Genomic DNA, 21540 nt, shown 5'->3' with positions numbered 1-21540 from the left:
CGATTGGCTGGTGTATCACACAGTTCGTGTTTCACGTGGCAAATCCGGCATTCAAGTCCACATCATCAACGACACAAACTTCACAAATCAACCAGGTGCTCGTAATCGAGTGATTCTCTCTCAATTCATTTCCCATCGTTCATATCATCTACTATTATTCTCATGCTGATTGTTACCCGTTCCTCCCAGAAAAAAAACCTGCATTGTCCCTTGCATATGCTGTACATGAAAACATTAAAAAAACATTAGTCTGCTAAAAGGAGCCAGTCTCGTGCTCGTATTTTCCCGATCCGTAGACACGTGCGGTGCTGTTATTCGCCTCAACAGCTCCAGTAGTACGTCGAGAAGCCCGCATCAACCACGTCATCCGTCCACAACCCCCTTTGCATTGCCCATCCTCGCTCTGGCATCTAACTGTGAATGCTAGGCAGGGCGAGCAGATGTCGGTGAGCTCGCAAATGTGTAACGCGGTAAAAAGGACTCGACTCTTTGAGCGATAAACTCTGCCGATTTGAGACGAGCCATCATAACAATGCCAATCACGTTATTGCTTTTCTTATCCCCTCGATCCCTTTAAGATATAGTGGCCTTTGATGATGCTGAAAGTATCCTGAAAACCAACAGAAGTGGAAGCCTATATTAGCCGTCCACGTCACCATCTCATCTGCATCAAGACAGAGCATCACAGGTACGGAGGCACTCCGCCCATCTAGTGGAAGTAGCTGGCACCGCGAGCTGCTGTCGGGTTTGCTGGCGCCGTCGTCGTTGGCCCAGGAGTAGACACGTAGTCCTCAAAGTAGGGGTGGTTGCAAGCTTGCTTAGCAGAAATCCGTCCTGCAGGGTCGTAGACAAGCATCATCTCAAGCAGATCCAAGCCCTTATCATCGAGGTTCGGGCACAGCGCCTGTGAGTAGTCTCTCAGCCATTTGGGGAAAGACGCCTTGAAATCGGGGTAGGACGTGACGCCGGGCCACAGGTCTTCGGTAGGGGTTCCGAGAGCACTAGGACATGGTAGATACCAGTTAGTCAGATGAAAACGAGATGCGTGAACACCAAGCCCGCCAAGTCATTACCAATGGGGGCATCTTTCTTACCGGAAAATGCGGAAGATTTCGTCAATTTCCGAGTCACCTGGGAAAAGAGGCTTGCGAGTACACATCTCAGCAAAGATGCATCCAATTGACCACATGTCCACGCCAGTAGAGTACTGCCTTCCACCCAGAAGAATCTCGGGAGCTCGATACCAGAGAGTAACAACCTCGTGCGTGTAGGTTCGCAGCGGCACACCAAACGCCCGCGCCAGACCGAAATCTGCAAGCTTCAAGTTTCCATCCCGGTCGATAAGCAGGTTCTGGGGCTTGAGATCTCGGTGCAGGACCCGGTGAGAGTGGCAGTACCTGATGCCATTGCATAGATGCATCATGAACTTGCGGATGACAGCATCGCCCAGTCCAAGTTGCTGCAGGCGAGGGGATGAGCCCTCGGGGAGAGCCTTGCCTCGACCACCATCGCTAACAGGGAGAGCCTCCATATATCTCTTGAGATCTAGATCGAGGAACTCAAAGACCAGATACAGCTTGTGGCCATCGGAGTGGACAATGTTGAGTAGTCGAAGGATGTGGGGGTCTCGCATCTCCTTGAGGAGGGAAATTTCGCGGATGGCCGTGCTCGGCACGCCCTCGTCTTCGGCCTCGAGTCGGATCTTCTTTAGGGCAACAATGCGTCCGCCATTGGCAAGGTCTCGCGCCTTGTAGACCACACCGTAGGTGCCTGTGAGGACGTCGATGTAATTAGCATGAGGATAATAGGATAGGGCTAATATCATGCAAGATAGAAGAATAAGGGGAAGAAGACATGATGTCAGAAAACGAACACTGATGCATATGATTGCGGCATGTCATTGGGGAGGTGCGCAAGTCACAGCATCAACGTACCCTCTCCGACCTTCTCCAGCTTCTGATAATTCTCCATGGCGGTGGTGGGCTGCAGAATCAGGTAACGAGTGGATTGGATTCAACAGCGAAGAGAGAAGAAAAAGGACAAGCCGACGACAAGCAGGGTTTTGTTTGTCTTCGTCCTTTTCGTCGTCGTCGTCTTCCGTTGCCGTGCACACAAGAAACGCGGCGTTGGTGGGAAGGGGAAAAAAACACGGTTCTTTTGGTCGCCGGGGCGAGGGGTCAACAAATTCGCGGTACTGGCGCGGGGAGCACAAACGCGGTCAGACTCGAGCCTTTAGATGAAACAAGAGCCGACGAAGTTTGACTTTTGGTTCCTCGAGTGAAGTGTGTGATGATTCCTTTTTGGTTTAGTTAGTAAGCACCTGCCAGGGGCAGCTCGATGGTGGATGTTGACGAGCTCCGGGTTTGTTTGTTGTGTGTTTACTTTGATTTGATAACAACTGCATTGTTACGGATACTGGCTCGCAAAGGGGGCGGGCGGCTAGCTGGGTTGGGATTGGCGTAGATGCCCCGCCACAGGCACGAGAGAAAGATGTGGCTTGGGAGATGCTCCAAGATGTTATTTAACAAGCTCGGCGTTTGGTAGTATATACAAATACTGATGGTAACGAAATATATTGGTAGTAATCATTCAAAGGTTAATGAAAAAACAATATAATTAATTTAATCGTATAGGGGAAACATAACAGGTCGACTAGGTGCTGAAGGTGTGCGTTCACTTAGATCAATTACATGTGACATTCATCGTAGGATGCATGGGCTTCATGATAGTGAAGAGCCAGCCCTCTTAGATATCGGCATACGCAAATTCAATCCTGATAGTAGCAGATACTAGATCAATGTAGGTATAGTAGTAAATACTAGAGTATATAGGGAAATACTGGCCAGCACCCCAGCGACTGCGTAAAGTGTGAGCATCGAAACCGGATGTGAAGGAAAGCCGTTTATTTTCGACTAAAGACATTTACTTGAGTACCTAGTAAATATCCCAGCTCTTTCAAGTTCCCACTCCTATTTCTCTTTTCCACTACAATAGATATATTCCCTACCTGAAATCGATGGTGTTTCAGCCGCAGGACCGACAGGGAGACGCACCGTCGGGTGGGAGGGACGAGATGAAAGTCAGCACAGCGATACTACCAGCAGTTCATGCATGAAGAAGAGGACATCCGCCTCAGGAAAGAACCCCAGCCTCCAGTCAGCGGGGGTTCATCGATGTATATATAGTACATTAGCCAAATTAGATACTGAGTAGTCTGTCATCAAAACCATCATGCCCGCTAACCCAAACCCAAACCTATAAGTTTCCCATCATTTTGTTTCCAAAGCTTCCTTTCGTCTCAAATCCAATATCTTGGACAACTTCAGCACGCCCTTCTCCCCCCATCCAGACGGACCCGCCTCTATATCGGGACGAACGGCCACATACCAGCTCCACGCTCTTCGATCCAACTCAGCTCTCCCCAAAACACCAGCCCAGCTCGCAAAGAGCAGTCGAAGAGCTCCCAACAGCCTCCCCAAGTTCTCTTGCTTCTCGTCATTCAGCGCTGCAACGGTCTTCTTACTCCCGCCGCTATCAGCGCCGGCCGAGGCAAAGCTCCGTAAGAGATAATTTCTCGCATTCTCAGGCCGGTGAATGGCCATGCCGATTGTAGATATGGTTGGCTTCTTGTCCTCTGCGTCAAGCCCCCAGAGTGCCTCTCCAGCAAACGACGATGTCCGCCGCTGAGCTGAAAGGGCATCGTTGAGACACTCGCGCATCAGTCGCCACCGATCAGGCCCCAGCATGACTCCGCCGTACCATCGAACGAGAACAACAGTTGTGTTTATGATGTTTGATTCGCGCAAGAGCTCAAGCATGAACTTGCCGCACCCAGTCTCGCCATCATCAAACGAGGCCTCTTGTACGAGGGACGACCCGCCAAAGCTTGTCCGTATTGCCCACGCAACGTGATCCGCCGTCTTCTCTACGTCGGGATACTTGTTGAACAAAATCTTCATAAGGCCTGAGCGCATGGATGGCGATGTTATTGGAGCCGCATGCGCTACGAAGACGGATCCCTTTGAAGTCAGCTTGCTGCTCGTCGCCCATATACTATCAGACGCCGTTGATGTCACTGCTGACGATGACGGGCCTGCCGCATCTGCAGACGACACAGATTGTTGCTTCTCATCAGTCCATGTATAGCCACCTCTCTTCAAAACAGGGATTTCTCGTCCTAGAACCGAAACCTTGGGCTGACCGGTTGGTATTGGTGTCTCTCCATCGACTGGTGCCTTTTCGATGCCAATGCTTATAGCCTTGGATCTCGAGTTTGCACTCACCACAGCCTGGGCTAGACTTAGGCGGCTACTTGGAGGTTGCTCCGGCATCGTGAATCGTAGCAGTTCCACCGCAAACGCAAGCACCAGGGGCGCTCTGTTAGTAACTAGCGCAGTCTCTTTGATGAGCTCCTCGTCCTCGCACAGAGGGAGCGCCAACGACCCTTCGAGCTCTTCAGGCGTCATAGAGTTGTAGTCCAAGTCCCGTTTGTGCATTTCAAGCTTAGGCCTCTTCCTGTCGGCTGCCGCGGGCTCCTCGGCTGCCCGCTTGTTGCTCTTCTTGCCGTGCGACTTGCACGCCGTGTGAAAGCTCTTGGCAAGCTTCACGTCACCGAGGGCTTCTTCAATAGTGGATGAAGGCGCCTCAGCAATCTGTTCGATGCTGTTATCTCAAATGTTAGTTCGCCATTAATCACCAGCGTTCATGGCGCCGGTGTCTCGCCTTTTCAGATTCTTTGCCTGTAACGCCTTGATGTAACCCATTGCTTGCATCATGGACGCTTTGCGCGCCGTCAACATGCGCAGCATCTCCTGTAGATCGCCATGGCCCGCCATTGCTGCAACTCGTTACAAGGAACCAAAGCTGTCAAACAGAAACGAAGTCACTTCGCATCGCCTGCTGCTTGTCATTCCCCCCCTGAGCCGTGAGCCGTGAATGATGACGTGACGTGCCGAGCCGAGCCAGGATGGTGCAGGGTAGCGAATCTCGCACAGTTTTTGGCGATCTCGGCACCTTGATAGCGAGGGTTGGCCCCACTTTGCGACCCCCATGCACACTGTATTTGCATTTGCATTTGCATTTGCATTGCTTCTTTCGCCGGGCGTCTTTTCTGCAACGGGTCAATGCCCTCAACCCACATGATAGATATCATTCTCACCACCTTTGGGCAAAAGGCAGAAAAACTCTTCTTTAACTATTGCTAGTCTAGTCACGTCCTCGACAATGCTCCCTCGATGAATGTCCCAACACGCCGCCTCGCCACGGCCGTGGTGGGCTTTTCACCCTTGCAATCCCGCCTTGCAAGCTCTTCCGTGCGCCAAGCTGTGAAAACTCCTCCAGCCAAACCTCCCACTGCTCCTCCGGCGTCCCGCGTTACGAAATCATATAAACCGTTTGTCTCTTCCTATTCATTCGTCTTCTTTCCATCTTGAATGAACATTGACTGACATAAAAAGCTTTATAACAGCACACAAAAACCCAATATCTCTTCTTCATCTCCACCACCACCACCTCCACCTCCACCTCCCCCCAAAGCAGACACTCTCCTCGACATCTGGCGCCGTGCCTGGCTCCCCCTAACCGGTGCCTCTATTCTCGCCGGCTTCCTAGGCTTCTACATCCTTGGCACCACAGTCGCAACAGTCAAGTCATCCCCTTGCTCCTCCTCTGCCCCCTGTGAACATGCCACGCCCACCGGCCGCCCCCCCGCCCTGAGCGGCGATAATGCCGAGCAGTTCGACAAGGAGCTCAATCTCCCCGAATGGTGGATGGGCATCACCAAGCTGCGCAAGAAGCTCGCCGTCCACGCAAAGGGCACCGTGCTCGAGCTCGCCATGGGCTCCGGCCGCAACCTGGAGTACTACAACTGGGAGCCCCTAAGCACCGCCGTCGAGGCTGCTAGGACCGGCAACATCCCCCCACCAAAGATACCCCAGGGCATCACCTCCTTCACAGGACTAGACATCTCCATTGACATGCTCGATGTGACCCGGAAGAGGCTCGCCAAGTCCGTTCCGCCCATGGCCGCCTCTGCGCCCATTGTTAAAGCCTCGTCCATGGCCGATCACACAGGCGGCCAGCTCTCCTTTTTAGATGGCCACGTCCGTCTCGTCAACTCGGATGCGCACCACCCGCTCCCCGCTCCCGCTCATACCGACAAATACGACACCATCATCCAGACCTTCGGCCTCTGCTCCGTCTCCGATCCCGTCGCCGTATTATCCAACCTCGCTACTGTGGTCCGACCTGGCACCGGCCGAATCATCCTGCTGGAGCACGGGAAAGGCTATTACGGACTGGTGAATGGCTTGCTGGACAAGAATGCTGGAAAGCACTTTGCAAAGTACGGATGCTGGTGGAACAGGGACATCGAAGCTATTGTCGAGGACGCAGTGAGTGCGACGCCTGGTCTTGAGGTGGTTAAAATCGAGCGACCAAACATCACACAGATGGGAACCCTCGTCTGGGTCGAACTGAAAATGGTGACCAAGGACAAGACGGCATGATGCTTTTACCGCTCACAACATCGCACGCATAATGGAGATGCGCCACCAACGAACAGGCCTGTCGACTCACCATGTGCAATACTATATATCATTCACACACCAACAATTTCTTGCGACAATCGAGCGTTAGAAAAATAAGCGGAATCTGTCTTTTAATCAATGAGTGGTATGCTCTTTTGTATGTACACCTTTTTCTTCTTCATCTTTCAGCCGTCTCTTTCACAAGCGCTCCTGGCGTGGCCCCTTTTTTTGGTTGGTTGTCATCTCATCATCCCCGAAATATAGTCAGAATCATCTAGTATATCTACAGGGGAGTGTCTCTCCGCACATGTCCACATCATATGTTACAAATACAAAGCCATCCAACGCCTGCTCCTTTTCCCTTTTGAGTATTCCCTGCTCCTTGCGCCTTCCCAATGATAACATTAATAATAATAAAGAAAAAAGAAATCAGCAAGCGTCTAGCAGACAATCGAGTTCGTCAATCTCGATGCTCTCGGCGCCCTTGCCCCATTCGAATAGTTTGTTTAATCTTAACCAAGCTTCGGTATCATCTTCTTTCCGACCAGCGGATATGCTCGGCTTGATGGAGGGGCTAGCTAGAAATATGGTGGCCGCGCTGGGACGGCTGTCGGCGAACCACGCATCATCCCGATAATAATCCATCGTGGCGACACTGTGACGCTCAACAGTTTCCGGCTGAGGGACTTCGGCGTTAAGCTTGCGCTTCTGCAGGCCGTCTGCAGTCTGTGTAAACTCGCGCTCATCCTTCTCGAGAGGAGGGGAGTTGTTACGGGGTCCGAGGACAAGTCTGCTTCGCTGGGAAGAGAACGATCCGATGGGGGTCATGGGCATCGCAACGTCGTCATCGGCGTTATCGAACTCGGTGGCCGATAGGTCCACCTCAGGAGAGGGGCTCAGCTCCCGTCGTCTTGCCTCGATGTCTTCTGAGCCAGAATCCTCGGTAAGAGAGACTGAAGGAGTGAGAGAGGCAGCCTGAAGACTTGCGTTGAAGTCGGGGAGCGGCTGCCTGGGCTGAGTGGTGAGGAAATAATAAGTGCGTCGTGGGTGTACTGTCTCAAGCTCCTTACCCAGCGGGCAGGGAGCTGAGGCAGACCAGCAAGTCCGCTTCATGTAGGAAGCGAGGCGGGACGAGATAATGGCGCACGGGTTCGCAGATCTATGATGGCAACGTCAGCATGGCTGTAAGTGAATTGGACAAAGGGAAGAAAACCTACTGTTGTACAGATGTAAGCGACTGGGTAAGGACAGTCGCCAGCTCCTTGATCAGATGAGGGCGGTTGCCAGTTTCTTGCAGCTGGACAACAACAGCCTCGACAATATCGTCCTTGATGCTCTCAATGTCGATCTTGTGTGTTGTTGCGTCGGCATCCGTCATCTCCTCGCTGATGGCACGGATGGGCGACGGAGGCGGGGTATTCTCAATAGCCATGGTCTCTGCGGCATGGGACCTCTTGTGGCGCTTGTTGGGATGTTCTTCTGGAGATTCCGAGCGCGAGGCACTTCTGGACGCCGGCGTCGCTGAGGCTGAGGATGAAGCGGCGCGGGAGGCACTCTTCGATGAGGCAGCGCGCGAGGCATGCGTGACGGGGATGTGAATGCCCAGGCTGGGCAGGGAAAGCGATTTGCGGCGCGTGTTGTAAGGCATGGTTGTATAATGGTGACGATGTTAAATTGCGTTGGTATTATTGGGGGTATTAAAAGTAAAGATACTGTGTAATTGGATTGGTGGACGTAATAATGCAAGACGTAAATGGCGGTGGCAAAGAAGAAAGAGAGAAAGAGAGAAAGAGAAGAGTGGGATATGGAAGGGATCGACTACAGGCTGGCTCGCACAGGACAGGCAGCAGACGACAGAGTCACGGGGATGACGATACTTTGTTTGTTTTGGGATGGTGTTTAGGAAGATTGTATGAAGGTCTCCAAACCCGAGGGAGAGGCAGAATTGTCTCGGGGGGGGCGGTCTGCGGTTCTACGAGCGGATGGGAAGGAATGATGGGGGGGGGATGGCTGGCACCGAGCAAAAAGAAGCCGGACCAAAAAGCTCAGGCGATTTTTTTTTTTTGGCGTTGGCGGGCCAAGTGAAAAAAAAAAAGAGGCAGCAAGCACGAGAGCTTGAACTTTTTTTTCTTTCCCCCCGGATCCTATTGGCCAGAGCCCCCCGTCACGGCTGCCGAAGTGGAGCGCGCTAAACGTCAGTGCCCGCACAGACCACTCGCTGTTGCAGTGCAGCCACGGCTTTGAGGCAAGCACGGCCCACCGCAGAGGGACGTCCAAGCCTCCGAGGCGCCTGGCACGAAAGCGGCAAGAGCGACTTCTGTTTGTAGGTACTTGCAGTGGGGTTTTTGGCGAGAGCTGGTGGGGAGGCGCCTGCTGCCAGAGACCTGCAACAATGGCCACTCTGTGGTTGGTCCGCAGCTCGGCACTCTCAGGCACTATAAGTAGATAGTGGGTAATATTTTTTGGATTTTCTTTTTTCTTTTTTCGCCTTTGACTTTGCCTTTGCCTGGCCACTGCCACCACTAACACCGACGGGGACACCCCTGCCCGATGAGGTAAAAAAAAAAAAAAAAAAATTGGTAGCACTTTTTTTTTTCAGGGTACGGGGACCACATAAAATGATGGAGACTGGTTCAAGTTGGCATCGTGGCCGGACTGCTTCTAGAACCAGAGGCACGCGAATAAAACGGAGATTCGGTATTCGAAGTAGTGGACGTCATGACCGGCGGGAGATCAGAGTATATTCGCTCAAAGGCTGGAGGCGCTGCAAAAGAGGCAATTGACGATGATCAAAGTCGACGTAAATAATATATTTTTTTTGTGCGTGTGTGCATGCAAGGGGATGTGGGCGAGCGCACACTGAAGGGAAAGGGGAAAAAAAATTGATTGAATACCACTCAATGTGTCCCAGGGTCTGGCATGTGCTGAGACAACCCCAGAGCAATCACGGAGTACGGAGTAATACTCCATATCTGTACTGCTCACATACGTGCATACATCGATTCCCTGCTGTCGATTTTTGCTACGCTCCCCCTGCGATGAGGCATGGGGTCCCCCTCAAGGGTCCTGGTGGGGCTGCAAAAGCGCCCTAAGCGACCAAGACGCAGAAAAAACAGAGCGTTCGAGTCGGTCTTCAGGTGTAAGTCGTGTGAGAGGTGGAGAGGACGTTCGATTACTGTATGGAGACTCGAGGCGCTGGATCCCAGGCTTGCCGAAATGAGGCCTTACCGCTGATGACATTCTGCAGGCATTGAAGCACTAGGTCCTGCAGCGCGTCCTGCAAGAGCGTCAAGAATCTAAGTAAAGGCCGAGTTTGATGATGCAAGCTGCTTGCTAGTCCAAAGCAAAAAAGTAAACAAAAACAGAGCCGTACAGTAGTCGGTCACCTGATCTATTACACCGCCTACCTTGGGCAGAGCTTGGGCACCTTTTTGTACGGTCAATGGCTTTCCATTAGTACCATCTTTGCTGCTTACAGTGGCCGCGACGTGCAGATTGATGCCCGTTGACCTGCAGAGCTATCCAATTCCCGCGTCATGTGTTGCTGAGCTGCCGCTGCAATTGGGCCAATGGCTCGGAACAAGGGAGACGGACGTTGGCGGCTTGCATTGGCCACTGGTTGTACCTGCAAGACCTCTGTCTCGTGTGTGGTACGACTTGTCCTCGCATGTTGAGCGAGACATGCATCGCGATAAGTGTCTCACCGGGTCCCACAAGCCTAATCGTGACAATCAAACGGTCTGCACATGTCTCAGTTGCCAAATCTCATCCCTCCCTTGACGGCGTACTCGTCTTTGTCGCAGACGGGCCACCCTGTGACGACGCACTCGTTCTTCTCCTTGCCGCCATCCAAGCCGTTCCATCTGAGGCCGCTGCCCATCCCCAATGTCCACCAGAGTTTCCAGTATCCCTCCTCAAACACTTTCATCCACAGCTGCACAATGGGCAAACGTAGCCAGACGGCGTAGTACCTCCACCACTTGACGGTGTAACCCACTATAACGGAGGGATCCATGACCACCGGGGCGCCGCCCGTGGTGTTGGTAATGGTCAACGGCAGCAGTGTGCACTCGGATATGATGCACTCTGGGGGCTGCTGGAAGCGAAGCGTGTCCGCGTCCCAGTCTGCGTTCTTGCTGCGCAGAGGCGGGTCGAGGAGCATGTCTCCATCGAGAACCACGATGCCGTTCCAGCAGGTGCCGACTTCGAGAACGCGCCCCTCGCGTACGGATCTCCTGTCTCCCTCTGCCGCGAAGAAGGGCCAGAAGCCGCTGGTAGTTCTCCCACAGCGATCGCGGAGCACCCACGTGTCGTACAACGTTGCGCCGTCCATGTCAATGCTGCACGCCATCCGCCTCTTTCCTGGCTTGGTCATTGTGTGCGACAAGGGGGATTCGGCATGTGGACCATTGACATCATCCCCTCCCACGGCCGCCAACAGCTTCAGGACGTCGGTGTGATGATACACGACGTCGTTTAGCATAATCACGTTTTCAAACCGCCTGTTGAGCTGGCTGAGAGGCTCCAGGGCGCCGTTGCGGAGGTTTGCCATGTACCCCATCCTGTGCCTGATGCTGTGCCAGGGGTTTTCGGGCGGATCCCCGCGCAGGTCGGTTGTGATGTTGACGCTATGCGCTACCTTGCGCTTGGTGAGCTCGCGGCCAAAATGCAGCAGCTTGCTGGCAGTGTTATCCTCGCTGTCATTCTCCGTCAAGGATACGTATACGTTGGCGCGGCCCAGCGTGTCGATGAGCTCGAGCGTCTGCGATGTCCACGAGTCCAGTATCTCGTCGTTGTTCCAAAAGGAGGCGGCGATGAAGTAGCTCGCATTCTGGGCCCGGTGTGCTTGTAGTGTCGGCGAAGAGGCCACAATGGACGATGCGGTTGGAAAGGGCGATGCGATGCCTTTCGTGTAAGCCCACAAGCTGAAGAGTGCGCCGCACAGCCAAGCCAGCGGTTTGAGTATCCCTCGCCCTGCTCCAGCCCCGCTGGCTCTCTGTGACGAAGAAGATGACCCATTGGACGGTAGCAGGAAGCTGCTCCTCCTCTTGCGCCTCGTGGCTGCGTAGGACGGTGAAAAGTGCTGCCAGGCCGCGAGTATCACCCTGGCTGGTATGTAGACGAGGACGATAGCGAGGTAGACGCTCAGCGGTCCGGAATTGTGTGTGAAGATGATGGGGGAGAGACGGAAGTAGAGCGTGGGAAGCAGCACAAGGTAGATACGATGGTAGCTTCTGGCGTGGCGGATGAGGGCCGAGATGCGGCTGTGGGCGGTCAGGCCGTGGCTGGTGAGACGGTGGCTGGAGTGGCCATGGTGGTCGTCATAGGCCTTGTCGTGGCTGCTGTCGTCGTCGTTGTCTTTGTCGTGGCTGCGATTGCGGTTGTGGTGGGAGTCGAGGCTGATGATGGAATCTGTCATTGCGGATTTGAGCTGTGGGAGAGGTCGAAGAGGGGTGGAGACGGAGATTACATGATGTGTGCAGATGCCAGTTCGGAGTAGCTCGGGGTAGCTCCAGTACCTTAGTGGACGCCTTAATATAGACTAATAGCGGCGTAGTGCAGTGCTACTCCGTTGTTGGAGAGGGGTTTGAAGCTGAGGATGAAGCTACCCTGCAACGCGATACAATTAACAATTAATTCCGATAAGTATGCCTCAATGATAAGTATGCCAGTAATTCGGAGAACTTGTTGGTATGAATCTTAGTGGTTCATCTGGAGATGACTCTTCTCAATTGCTGTTTGATGCTATCAACTCCGATTGCGCAAAGCATCTGCATACCCTCCCTGGCACTATCATCCACCCATCCTACACTTAGAACCACTTGTCGGAATATAATTCCCAAAGCAAGTCTAGATGGTAAAACACTCAAGACTCACAAGATGCACCTCGCTACCAGCTCGGCCGACAATAGCCAGCAACTAGACTCAATCTGTCCGATAGCTTATCAAAGCATCGCCAAAACGACATGACGAAATCACCAGAAGGGCGCGCAGTACTCCGTTCATCCACTCGGGATGGAGTCCGCAACATTGAGTCATCTAGTGGCCGCCCTTGGGCATCGACTAATCCAGAGGCCGCGTCCGGAGTAATATATAGAGTAATATATAATACCATCATGTGAAAGCAATCTATATAAGAGGCAACACCACCAAACTCAGCCCAACCATCACCACATCTTCAATCCCAATCCCAACCGCCGCAATAATGGAGCTCCCCTTCATCACCCTCGACGTCTTCACCCGCACCCGCTTCCGCGGCAACCCCCTCGCCGTCGTCACCATCCCCGCCAACGTCCCCAAGCCCACCCAGGAGCAAAAGCAAATTGTCGCCCGCGAATTCAACCTCTCCGAGACCGTCTTCATCCACGACGTCGCCGACCCGGAGACAAACCACTCCCGCCAGATCGACATCTTCCTCACCACCGACGAGATCCCCTTCGCCGGCCACCCCACCATCGGCGCCGCCGTCTCCCTCCTCCGGGGCTCCCCCCACCCCGTCACCGAGCTCGTCACAAAGGCCGGCCGCATCGCCGTCACCCGCACCAGCGAGGATTCTGCCACGGCAACCGTCCCGCACAACGTCCACTTACACGCCGCAACGCTCTCCTCCTACGCCGGCATCACCGCCGCCCAATTGCAGGCCAATGACGAGATCCGCAAGCTAGAGCTCGCAGCCCCCATCTTCAGCCTCGTCAAGGGCGTCAGCTTCGCCCTCATCGAGCTGCCCTCGCTGGAACTCCTCGCCGAAGTCACCGCCAGCGGCCGCAAGTTCAACGCCGAGGGCTTCCTCGACCAGGACTGGCAAAACGGCTTCATCGGCCGCTTCTACTACGTCCGCACCGGCTCCTCCACTGCCGATGGCGTCCCCGTGGTTCAGCTGCGCACGCGCATGATGGCCGAGGGCTTCGAGGATCCCGCCACCGGCGCCGCCTCCAGCTGTCTGGCCGCCTATCTTAGCACCCAAGGCGGTGACAAGCAGACAACGCCCACAAGACGGTACGAATTCACCCAGGGCGTCGAGATGGGCAAGGAGAGCGCCATCCAGGTCGATGTCAACCTCAAGGACGGCGCCCTCGACACAGTCATCCTTGGCGGACCAGCAGTTCAAGTCATGCGTGGACATGTTCAAATCGAGTAGAGTCACTGTTTAAGCCCTCAAAATAACTTGTTCGAGAACCATTCATTTCGCATTGTCCATCATCTTATCGCCTCTGAAATGTCCATCATGATTGTCATCCTAATCCCAATGTTATCCGAAGAGGTCATGAACCTCGAATGCTCCCATATGCGCCGTGATAGTCTCTCCACCCCGCATCGTAAAGCTATTTATCGTACATCAATACAAAGTATTACATTTATGCCGTCCGCTCGGGTCCTCGTTCCCTTCTGTGCCTAGCCGAGGAAAACTGAATCCGAACTTTTCTTTGACAATCACTATTTTCCCTTTCCGTCTAATTCCCAAGAAACACAAAAAAGGACAAGTGTAAATATGAAAAAAGAAAGAAAAAGAAAAACAAAATCAATAAGCGTGCCCCTTGCTCCGACACACCAAACTTATGCGATTAGGTTCATGCTCCGCTCCCACCGTAGTTTCGTGGCTTCGTAGCGAATCCCCATTACCCCTGCCGATGTAACCTATACCCGTTGAATAACTGAGGCGAATCGTTCGGCAACCTAATTGAATATTGGTCAGTTTTCTTCTCCTGTTGTGTCAACTCTGGGATAGCAAACGTACCTCTGGTGTCGATCTGATAAAGGGGAGATCGAAGAACATGTTCTTCTCGTTTTTGCACAGTTCCACGACTGTGTAGATAAGTCCCCAGGGCTGGGGCCAGAAGCCCACCAGTCGCTCTAGGAGGATTCGAGTAATCTCCTGTCGAATGTCTGACTCTTCAGGGTCGTTCATGTCTTTTCCAAAGATGTACTGGATGAGCTGACTGAAGAATTCGGTGTGAGGGTTGGGGAATCTCAGCTGATTCACCATGCTGGCAATCAGATAATATCTGGCCTCCGGAGGCAATTCGTGTACCAGCAGAGATAGCAGAGCAACCTCTGGTTCGCTTCCTGAAATGGGTGAGCTGGTAACCGGTGGCGACTGCTCAGTAGCATGATGGGCGGCATATATCACAACTGCGCCAATGATCTGAGCATTCGCCGCAATGGCCACATGGCCAAACGTGGTCTCGGTCGGCGTGTTCGAAGTGATTGTGTGTGCAATCTGTGCCACTGCCTCCTCTGCCGGGCCGTTTTGGAAGACCTGGTCCAGCATGCTCAAGAGCCCAGCCTCCGTCAGGATTGCAACAGCATCATCTACAAGGCCGGGGTATGTCCTCAGCTCATCTACCCGATCGCCTTTGAGGTTATCAAGGGGCTTTCCGTAGTTTTGCTGTGGGGTAGCCGTCAGGACTGTGTTGATCAGCTGGATGCAATGCGTTGGAATGCTGGCGCAGAACCTGACGTGATTGGCGGCCAAAAAGTCTGGGAAATCGTGATGTAAAATGACAAACAACTTCACGGTTCCCCTGGACAGGTCTTTGCCAGCGTCGGTAACATTGAATGCCTTGAGCTGCTCGCTCACGCAGCCGAGCAGCTGGCAGACGAGGTCGGCAAAGGCCTTCCATCCTGCATTGTCTGCTAGCTGCAGTAACACGGGCATAAAGGCTCGATGCTGAACAAGAAGCAGCCACCCAAACACAAACCCAGGAAGAGATTGGGGGCCGATGGTCTCCAGTCTGGAAGCCAGTCTCAGCATCACGTCGCGGCGGTCGTCATCCGGCAGATCTTCGCAGATGGAATAGATCTCATGGAAGAGCATCGAGTAGAGGCGGAAAAAGACCCTTTGGTTAAGGTGTTCTCCTCGTTTGGTATGGTGGTGGTTCAGTACCAAGGACACGAGGACCAAGACTGAGTCCAAAAAGGCTGCGCGCGACACCGGCGTTTCAGTATTCATGCTGGCAAAAGAGCCGATGAATTTGGCCAGAGCATCGATCGCCATGTAAGCATCGCCGATAGCCCCTGTGTGCAGAATGTGCTCATAACGCTCGACCGAAAGGTCGATACCGATGCGCACGAAGAAGAAGAAGTCGTCGCGGTTGCGAATAACGTGTCTTGCGTGCAGCTGCTGGATGAAGATTGCCGTAGCCTTGCTGGAGGCGTTGTGATTGTTACAAAGGTGCACCCACTCCTCAAAGACGTACTCTAGCTGATCTTGCTGAATTGACTGTTCCTCCAGGCTAGAAGGGCCTTGCGGTGACTGAGAAGGAACCGAGCCCATCAGCTTGTTCTTTAGCCGCTGACCGGTAGCCGAGCTTGGCTCTTCACAGATCCAGGTCCATGCTGCCTCGAGTGTGCGGATAAAGTCGGCATACAGAGCAATCGGCCGATGGTTGAGGATGGTAAGGTCGAGCATGTGCTCGAGGAACTCCAGCGAATTGTCCTTGCGGGCTTCCAAGACCTTGGACATTGCGAGATCAATGTTTCGCCAGTCGAGTAGATCCGTTCGGATCAGTGCTGCGAGTAGAGGCAGACTTAGGAAATTGGGTCCAGGCTGCTGGGCGAACAAAGAGCGGACTCGGCTGTTTAGGGCTGGGCCGGAAATCTTTCGAAGAGTCTCTAGCACATGAACAAGACTCTCAAGCGTAAGGTTGTCCTCAACCTGTTGGAAGATGAGTGAACTGATCTGCTCGGCGGCATAGATGGCAAACTCTTCCGAGTTTTGAGACGTCTTAATGATGAGCTGCACAAGGGCATCAACGACGTCGAGGACGGGGTGCGGCCTAGGCAAGCCCACAAAATGATCCTCTCGGGCCTCTCCAGCCACGCGCAATAATTCCTGTAGCAGCTTGTTGACTCGCTCTGCCAAACCCCGAACATCCATTTGAAAGCCGGCAGCTCGTCCGTTGCCCATTGCATTGGCAGCGGCAAGATTATGGACTGGAGCGTAGGGCTGGAGTTGTGCGCCAAGCTGTTGGATCGAAGGCGTCTCTGCGGGGGTAGGTATGTTGGGCATGCCACTATATGTCTCCTGCAAAACTTCGTTTGCCAACGACCTGGTGGCCTCTGAGGCAGATGGTGCGTGAGATGCCACCGTGGAAGAAGTGGTGCGAGGTTGTCTGGCAAAATCTTCGTAGATGGCCATCTGTTCAGCATTGAGACCACCGGGTCTTGGCTGTATCTTGTAAGGGCTCGGAATCGTCATAGCCCATCGGTTGATTCCTGTCGGGTGATACGGCTCGTTTGGCTGCTGAAGGCGATGTCGTCTCCTGTGCTCCATGTCGTTTTCCAGCATCTCCTCAATCTCCGGCACAGCTCGCTCCTCAGCCTGCTTCTCAATGATGCTGCAGGCCAAATCCAGATTTGAGTTGACACACATGATGATGGTACCCTCAGGAAGACCCGAAGGCAGGTCGTTAGCAAGACTCCTCATATAGTTGGTCAAGTTTGCTCGTAGAGGCTCCTTGGACGTGACGAGAGCCAGGCTGCCGGCAGTGGCCTTTACCATGTTAATAGCAGATGTTCGGACGCGGTTTTCATCCGGTTCGGCAATGAAATCTTTCCGAATCATCTGCTGGGTTGATATAGCAGCAATAGTGACGGATCTATCGACGACTGGTTGTATAATATCCTGAAGGGCACGGGTGAGAGCCGTCCGAACAATCTCGTGCAGTCTGCTGGTGCTGACCACCATCTCATTGGTGGGAGGGATGGTGATAAGCGGCCCGAGGTCTGGGATAGTTGGAACCTGAGGGGATAACCCGGGCCCAACCGCCGACCCAATTCCATTCAATGACAGGCTCTCAAAGGCTTCGAGTTGCTCCTGGACAAGCACGTCCGCCTCCTCTAAGATGGGTCGATTGAGAATTTCTCCAGAGGGTTCGATGCTCTTGTGATCAAGGTTCAAACCCTTGCATAACACCTCAATCTCGAACTTGAGATTAAGCTTCAGCTCTGCGTGATGATAGAGCTCTATCAACAGATGGATAATGTCCATGAGCCAGGGGTTGGGAGGTTTGAAAACTGCCGAGTTTGCGCTTTGGGTCAGGACCTTGCAAACGAAAGGAATGACAACAATCAGCCGCTTGGTATCATGTGCCTCGATAAGCAACTGTTTGAACGCAATGTTTCTGTGCTTTATCGGATAATCTCGAGCAAGGGTTAGAAGACCAAGCCACCCTCCGAGGTTTTTGAGATGTGATCTCTCTGTGGAGTTTTGCAGAGTCGCCTCAGAATTGAGCATCCTAGACACACTGATAAACGTCTCGCGGAGAACTTCGGCCCAGAGGATCTTGTCTTCAAACAGTTTCACAAGCTCGAGATACACATGATGGTAGTTTGGCTGCATCTTGGCGCGTTCCTCGACGAGATGGCTGGCGAACCACTGCTGGTATCTTCGTTCAAGCATGTCGCGAAGCTCAACGCACATGGCTTGTATCGTGTTTTCAGTGATGTTGTTTAGGACAAACTGGATCTTGCCTTGCGTCTCATCATCTGGATCTTCAAACTCGACTTCTTGAGAAGGGGGGTCGACACTGATGGCTGTGAATGCCGGCGCAGGGCGGTCAATGCTTGCCTGCTCGTCGCCATTTGCATTCGCAAAGGAATCGTTTGGAAATCCCGCTCCGTGAGGCGTGCCTGATCCGTTACGAGCGCGGGCAAGTTCCTCTTCGTGATCTCGAACAATCTCCTCCGCCTTCTTGAATGCCTCTGTTCCCTGAAGGCCCGGGATTTGGAGTAGCTGTTTGCAAAATCCTGGCCATTCCCTGAGGCGTACCAAAAGCTGCATCAGCGCCTGGAGACCAAACTTGAACATGGCATCATCGGGCGAATGATCCCTCACTGCCTCCAAAATCATTCCAAGACCTATCTTAAGGGGTAGATCGGAAATCAGTTTGTGGGAAATGATGCCTCCGAAAAGAACGGCGGTCGTGGCAAGGGCTTCGAGAGGATAATCCACATAATGGTTGTACTCATCAAAAAGACCGTGAATCATGCAGGAAAATACGTCTTGATCGAGCTGATCCCGCGAATGCTTGTAGCGGTCTAGGATCTCAACAATCGTGCGAACCTGAATCTCGTCACCGTACATCTTTTTATAATGCTCTTCCATCTTGCTATTGGCTGCCTGCGGCAGAGCATTTCCATCCTTGCCATTTGCATCGATGATATCGTCATACCCTTCTCCGTAGTTGATCAATCGGGGGTACGCAGTGATGCAGTGGCGCTGGACGAGAATGAGATCGAGAACCGGCGCCTTAGGCAGGAAATCCTCGAGAATCTGCAACAACGCTGAAACGGTCCGCACCTGAAGACTGGTACTTGTTTTCACAGGCGGTTGGCCATCTGGTGGTCTCTGGAACTGAATCTCCAGATTGGCCTTGATCATGAGAAATTGCAACAAGGTTCGAGCAATCTCGTTACTCCTATCGGCATTGTATTGCGCCCATTTTGACAAGTCCAAGTAACCCTCTGCGTGGGCAAAGGCGGCGAGATCGATTCCAAAGCCATTTGGAAGATAAACCAGCTCTTCCAACCAGTTGTGCTTGGCGGCATGGTCGAAGATGAGAGGAAGGTCAACAGGCTTAACCGCATGCGCATCAATAAGCCGTTGAATAACCCAGTCCTTGTCTTTCTTCCAAAGGCTATCGAGCACGAAGTCATACTCCGGCGAGCGCTTGTACAAAAACGTTTCGAAAAGGGAGTTCAGGGTGTCAATTGCCATGGCAGCCCAGGATTGTCTGGGAACTTCAAAAGCGGACACGAGGAAAATGTCAAGGTTAGGAACGACTACTTCCTGGAATAATCGTTTTGCCTCGACACTCTGCGAAGCGTGGACGGAATTTAGAGCAACGTTGAAGATTGCTGACAGCGCCGCCACGGATACAAGAGGATGTTTGACGACGGCGGCGGCACGTTCTTGCACGTTGGGCGCGGAGTTTGCGTAATCTTCAATTGTAATGCTTCGCTGGAGGTGGGGGATTGTAGTTGCGTCAAGTTGGTCGGGCCCCAAGGAAGCGTAGGCGCTAACAAAAGACAGCTGTGCCTCAGGCTCGCTCCAAGAGCCACCCCACAACCGCTGGATGTCGAGTTTATTTGCTGGGTCCTCGGCAATGGGCAAAAGAGCTTTGTAAAGCCGTAAAAATTGAGCAGATGAGATGCGTGCCGACGGCTGATCGAAAGAGAGAACGACTTCTTCCCACACAAAAGGTTTGGGAACGTGGCGTAGGAGGGCATTGACGAGGATGATAGGATCATGTGGCGGATTTTGACTGATGGTGGTGTATGTGAGTGCGGCAGAGACTTGCTCGGGGGTGAGCTGGATGTTGTTGGGACGGCTTCGCAAGAAGGAGGAACACGATTCCTCGTCCTTTGTAAATTCCGGTCCAACTTTTTGGATATAGCGAGCCAGGGAATTTGCGGGCCGATCGGCTAGAACTCTGCTGATATCGAGGGCCGCCAGAACTTCAGACGGGGGCGCTTGGTCCACAGACAAGTAGCGCTTGGCAACGGAGTTTTGAAGGTCGCGGCGGGAGGCTGCGTTGAAACTCGGCGGATAGTATTGCAAAAACCTGTCGATGATGAGCGAAACAAAGGCGGGCGATAGGTCAGCGTGGGCTTCAATCTCTGGCCGAGAGATGATGTCCATGAAGGTGGGGAAATTAGTCGACAGGATAGCATCCGCTATGTTAAAAATAAGGGTCAGCTGAATAGATCAAGCAAGGGGAAAGAAAGACTAAAAAACAAAAGCAGCATAACATGGCACTGCAGATTACTGCCGTACCTTTAGTCTTCAAATCAGGCCGAGACCCGAGCTTAAATGCCAAAGCTAACAGGGTCTTTTCCAAGGCATCGAGCTTGAAGTGCTCCATAAACGTTGACAAGTCGAATTCGCGGAATATGTCTTCCGTGCCGCTTTCGACGGACTCTGCTATTTTTGTTGCTTGGTCGACATCGTGTGCAATCTTGCGCATCTCACCGACGAGAATGTGGTAGTTGCCTGGGTTGGCGACCTGCCTGTTGAGACCAGGGAAGATCTGGGGTGCGTTGCCGGCCACCAACCGGGTGAAGTATTTGGAAAAGACCTCCATACCGTGTTCATCGATAAGCTATCATCGGCCACGAAGGTTAAAATCCTGCCAGAGTGTAGAGCCGATGCCGAGACTCACCTTTCTTAATTGTTCGACTTGCAGCTCCCACTTGGCGCGATCCTTATCTTCCTTGATGGTACTGAGCAAGAGATAGACTTGGGCGACGACAATTTTCGTCAGGGAGTTGGCCCCCGTTGGACTGCTTGTGCTGGGGCTTGCGCCAGCACTGAGGATACCAGTGTGCGATGGATGAGGTGAATGATTACTGCCAGTTTGAAGAGTCTGCGCAGGATTTGGTGAGAATGATCCCGCTCTTTGTGGAGGGACCATGGAGGGTTATATGCGGCGGTCGAGATGGAATACTGTGGCGTCTGCCAAAGGGCCAAAGGCAGGGCTGCGGATGTGAGGAGGGGAAATTGAGGGCTATCAGCGAAAAGTACCGAGAAGCTTTCCTACATGGGCGGGGGGTTGAGGCGTTGGGACAAGGAGCGGTCGATTGTGGTGACGAGACGCAGCTTTCGAGCCGAAGCTTTGGTGGGCGAGAACCGGGCGAAGCTTCTTGGTGCGGGACGAACGACCACAAGTGGGTTCACGTGAAAGATGCTCGGGAGTCGTGCTGGGCCAAATGCCGGATTGCCAGGTGCAAGGAATTAGGGTTTTGGGGAGGCGGACGGTAGCGGTCTGGCAGCGGCCGAACGGCTGGGCGAACAAGGAACAAGGGCGGCGAGATGAGATTGAGCGTCTGGAGTCTCGTTGGATGCTGCAAGATGGAGTAAGAGAGGCTCCGGCGTACCGCAGAAAGAATCGTACTCGCCTTGTCTTGACAGGGTGGCAGCCCGCGTTGGGCTGGGCATCAGGTACGGTGCGCAATCTCACGTGACCAGCCACGCCCACCAGTTTCCCGGCCAACACTCGTGCGCCACTGCAAA

At 53.2% G+C, this 21540-nt stretch overlaps 7 protein-coding genes across 7 annotated transcripts; 2 read left to right on the top strand and 5 right to left on the bottom strand.

The window, feature by feature from the left end:
• Positions 1-709: 709 nt before the first annotated feature.
• Positions 710-1971, bottom strand: M431DRAFT_82853 (hypothetical protein; the record flags this gene model as incomplete). Its single annotated transcript, XM_024923228.1, has 3 exons — positions 710-1001; positions 1095-1770; positions 1935-1971. The coding sequence occupies 3 exons, from the start codon at positions 1969-1971 to the stop codon at positions 710-712; spliced, it is 1005 nt and encodes a 334-aa protein (XP_024775568.1).
• A 1077-nt stretch (positions 1972-3048) lies between these two features.
• Positions 3049-4966, bottom strand: M431DRAFT_507555 (hypothetical protein). The gene is made up of 2 exons (XM_024918985.1): positions 4723-4966; positions 3049-4662 (listed from the first exon to the last, which is right to left on the bottom strand). The coding sequence occupies exons 1-2, from the start codon at positions 4833-4835 to the stop codon at positions 3270-3272; spliced, it is 1506 nt and encodes a 501-aa protein (XP_024775567.1). The 5' UTR covers positions 4836-4966; the 3' UTR covers positions 3049-3269.
• A 268-nt stretch (positions 4967-5234) lies between these two features.
• Positions 5235-6506, top strand: M431DRAFT_82775 (hypothetical protein; the record flags this gene model as incomplete). The annotated part of the gene is made up of 2 exons (XM_024923216.1): positions 5235-5392; positions 5468-6506. The coding sequence occupies 2 exons, from the start codon at positions 5235-5237 to the stop codon at positions 6504-6506; spliced, it is 1197 nt and encodes a 398-aa protein (XP_024775566.1).
• M431DRAFT_507553 (hypothetical protein) lies at positions 6477-7686 on the bottom strand. The gene has a single exon (XM_024918984.1). The coding sequence runs from the start codon at positions 7638-7640 to the stop codon at positions 6957-6959; it is 684 nt and encodes a 227-aa protein (XP_024775565.1). The 5' UTR covers positions 7641-7686; the 3' UTR covers positions 6477-6956.
• A 2313-nt stretch (positions 7687-9999) lies between these two features.
• On the bottom strand, positions 10000-12206 carry M431DRAFT_507551 (hypothetical protein). Its single transcript, XM_024918983.1, has one exon. It carries the CDS (start codon positions 11944-11946, stop codon positions 10279-10281), a length of 1668 nt encoding a protein of 555 aa, XP_024775564.1. The 5' UTR covers positions 11947-12206; the 3' UTR covers positions 10000-10278.
• A 526-nt stretch (positions 12207-12732) lies between these two features.
• On the top strand, positions 12733-13665 carry M431DRAFT_4819 (hypothetical protein; the record flags this gene model as incomplete). The annotated part of the gene is made up of 1 exon (XM_024915993.1): positions 12733-13665. One exon carries the CDS (start codon positions 12733-12735, stop codon positions 13663-13665), a length of 933 nt encoding a protein of 310 aa, XP_024775563.1.
• A 497-nt stretch (positions 13666-14162) lies between these two features.
• Positions 14163-20941, bottom strand: M431DRAFT_83231 (hypothetical protein; the record flags this gene model as incomplete). The annotated part of the gene is made up of 4 exons (XM_024923287.1): positions 14163-14201; positions 14263-20204; positions 20305-20629; positions 20690-20941. The coding sequence occupies 4 exons, from the start codon at positions 20939-20941 to the stop codon at positions 14163-14165; spliced, it is 6558 nt and encodes a 2185-aa protein (XP_024775562.1).
• Positions 20942-21540: the final 599 nt, after the last annotated feature.

The sequence above is a fragment of the Trichoderma harzianum genome (assembly GCF_003025095.1).
Source record: "Trichoderma harzianum CBS 226.95 unplaced genomic scaffold M431scaffold_5, whole genome shotgun sequence".
Classification (NCBI taxonomy): domain Eukaryota; kingdom Fungi; phylum Ascomycota; class Sordariomycetes; order Hypocreales; family Hypocreaceae; genus Trichoderma; species Trichoderma harzianum.
The sequence above is the reverse complement of the archived record's forward strand: the minus strand, read 5'-3'. Positions and strand labels throughout refer to the sequence as shown.

Coding starts and splice junctions, on each gene's coding strand:
- M431DRAFT_507551 (XM_024918983.1), bottom strand. CDS start 11,946: ATGACAGATTCCATCATCAGCCTCGACTCCCACCACAACCGCAATCGC.
- M431DRAFT_507553 (XM_024918984.1), bottom strand. CDS start 7,640: ATGAAGCGGACTTGCTGGTCTGCCTCAGCTCCCTGCCCGCTGGGTAAG.
- M431DRAFT_507555 (XM_024918985.1), bottom strand. CDS start 4,835: ATGGCGGGCCATGGCGATCTACAGGAGATGCTGCGCATGTTGACGGCG. Junction 4,663..4,722: donor CAGGCAAAGAATCTGAAAAG/GCGAGACACCGG, acceptor TTGAGATAACAG/CATCGAACAGATTGCTGAGG.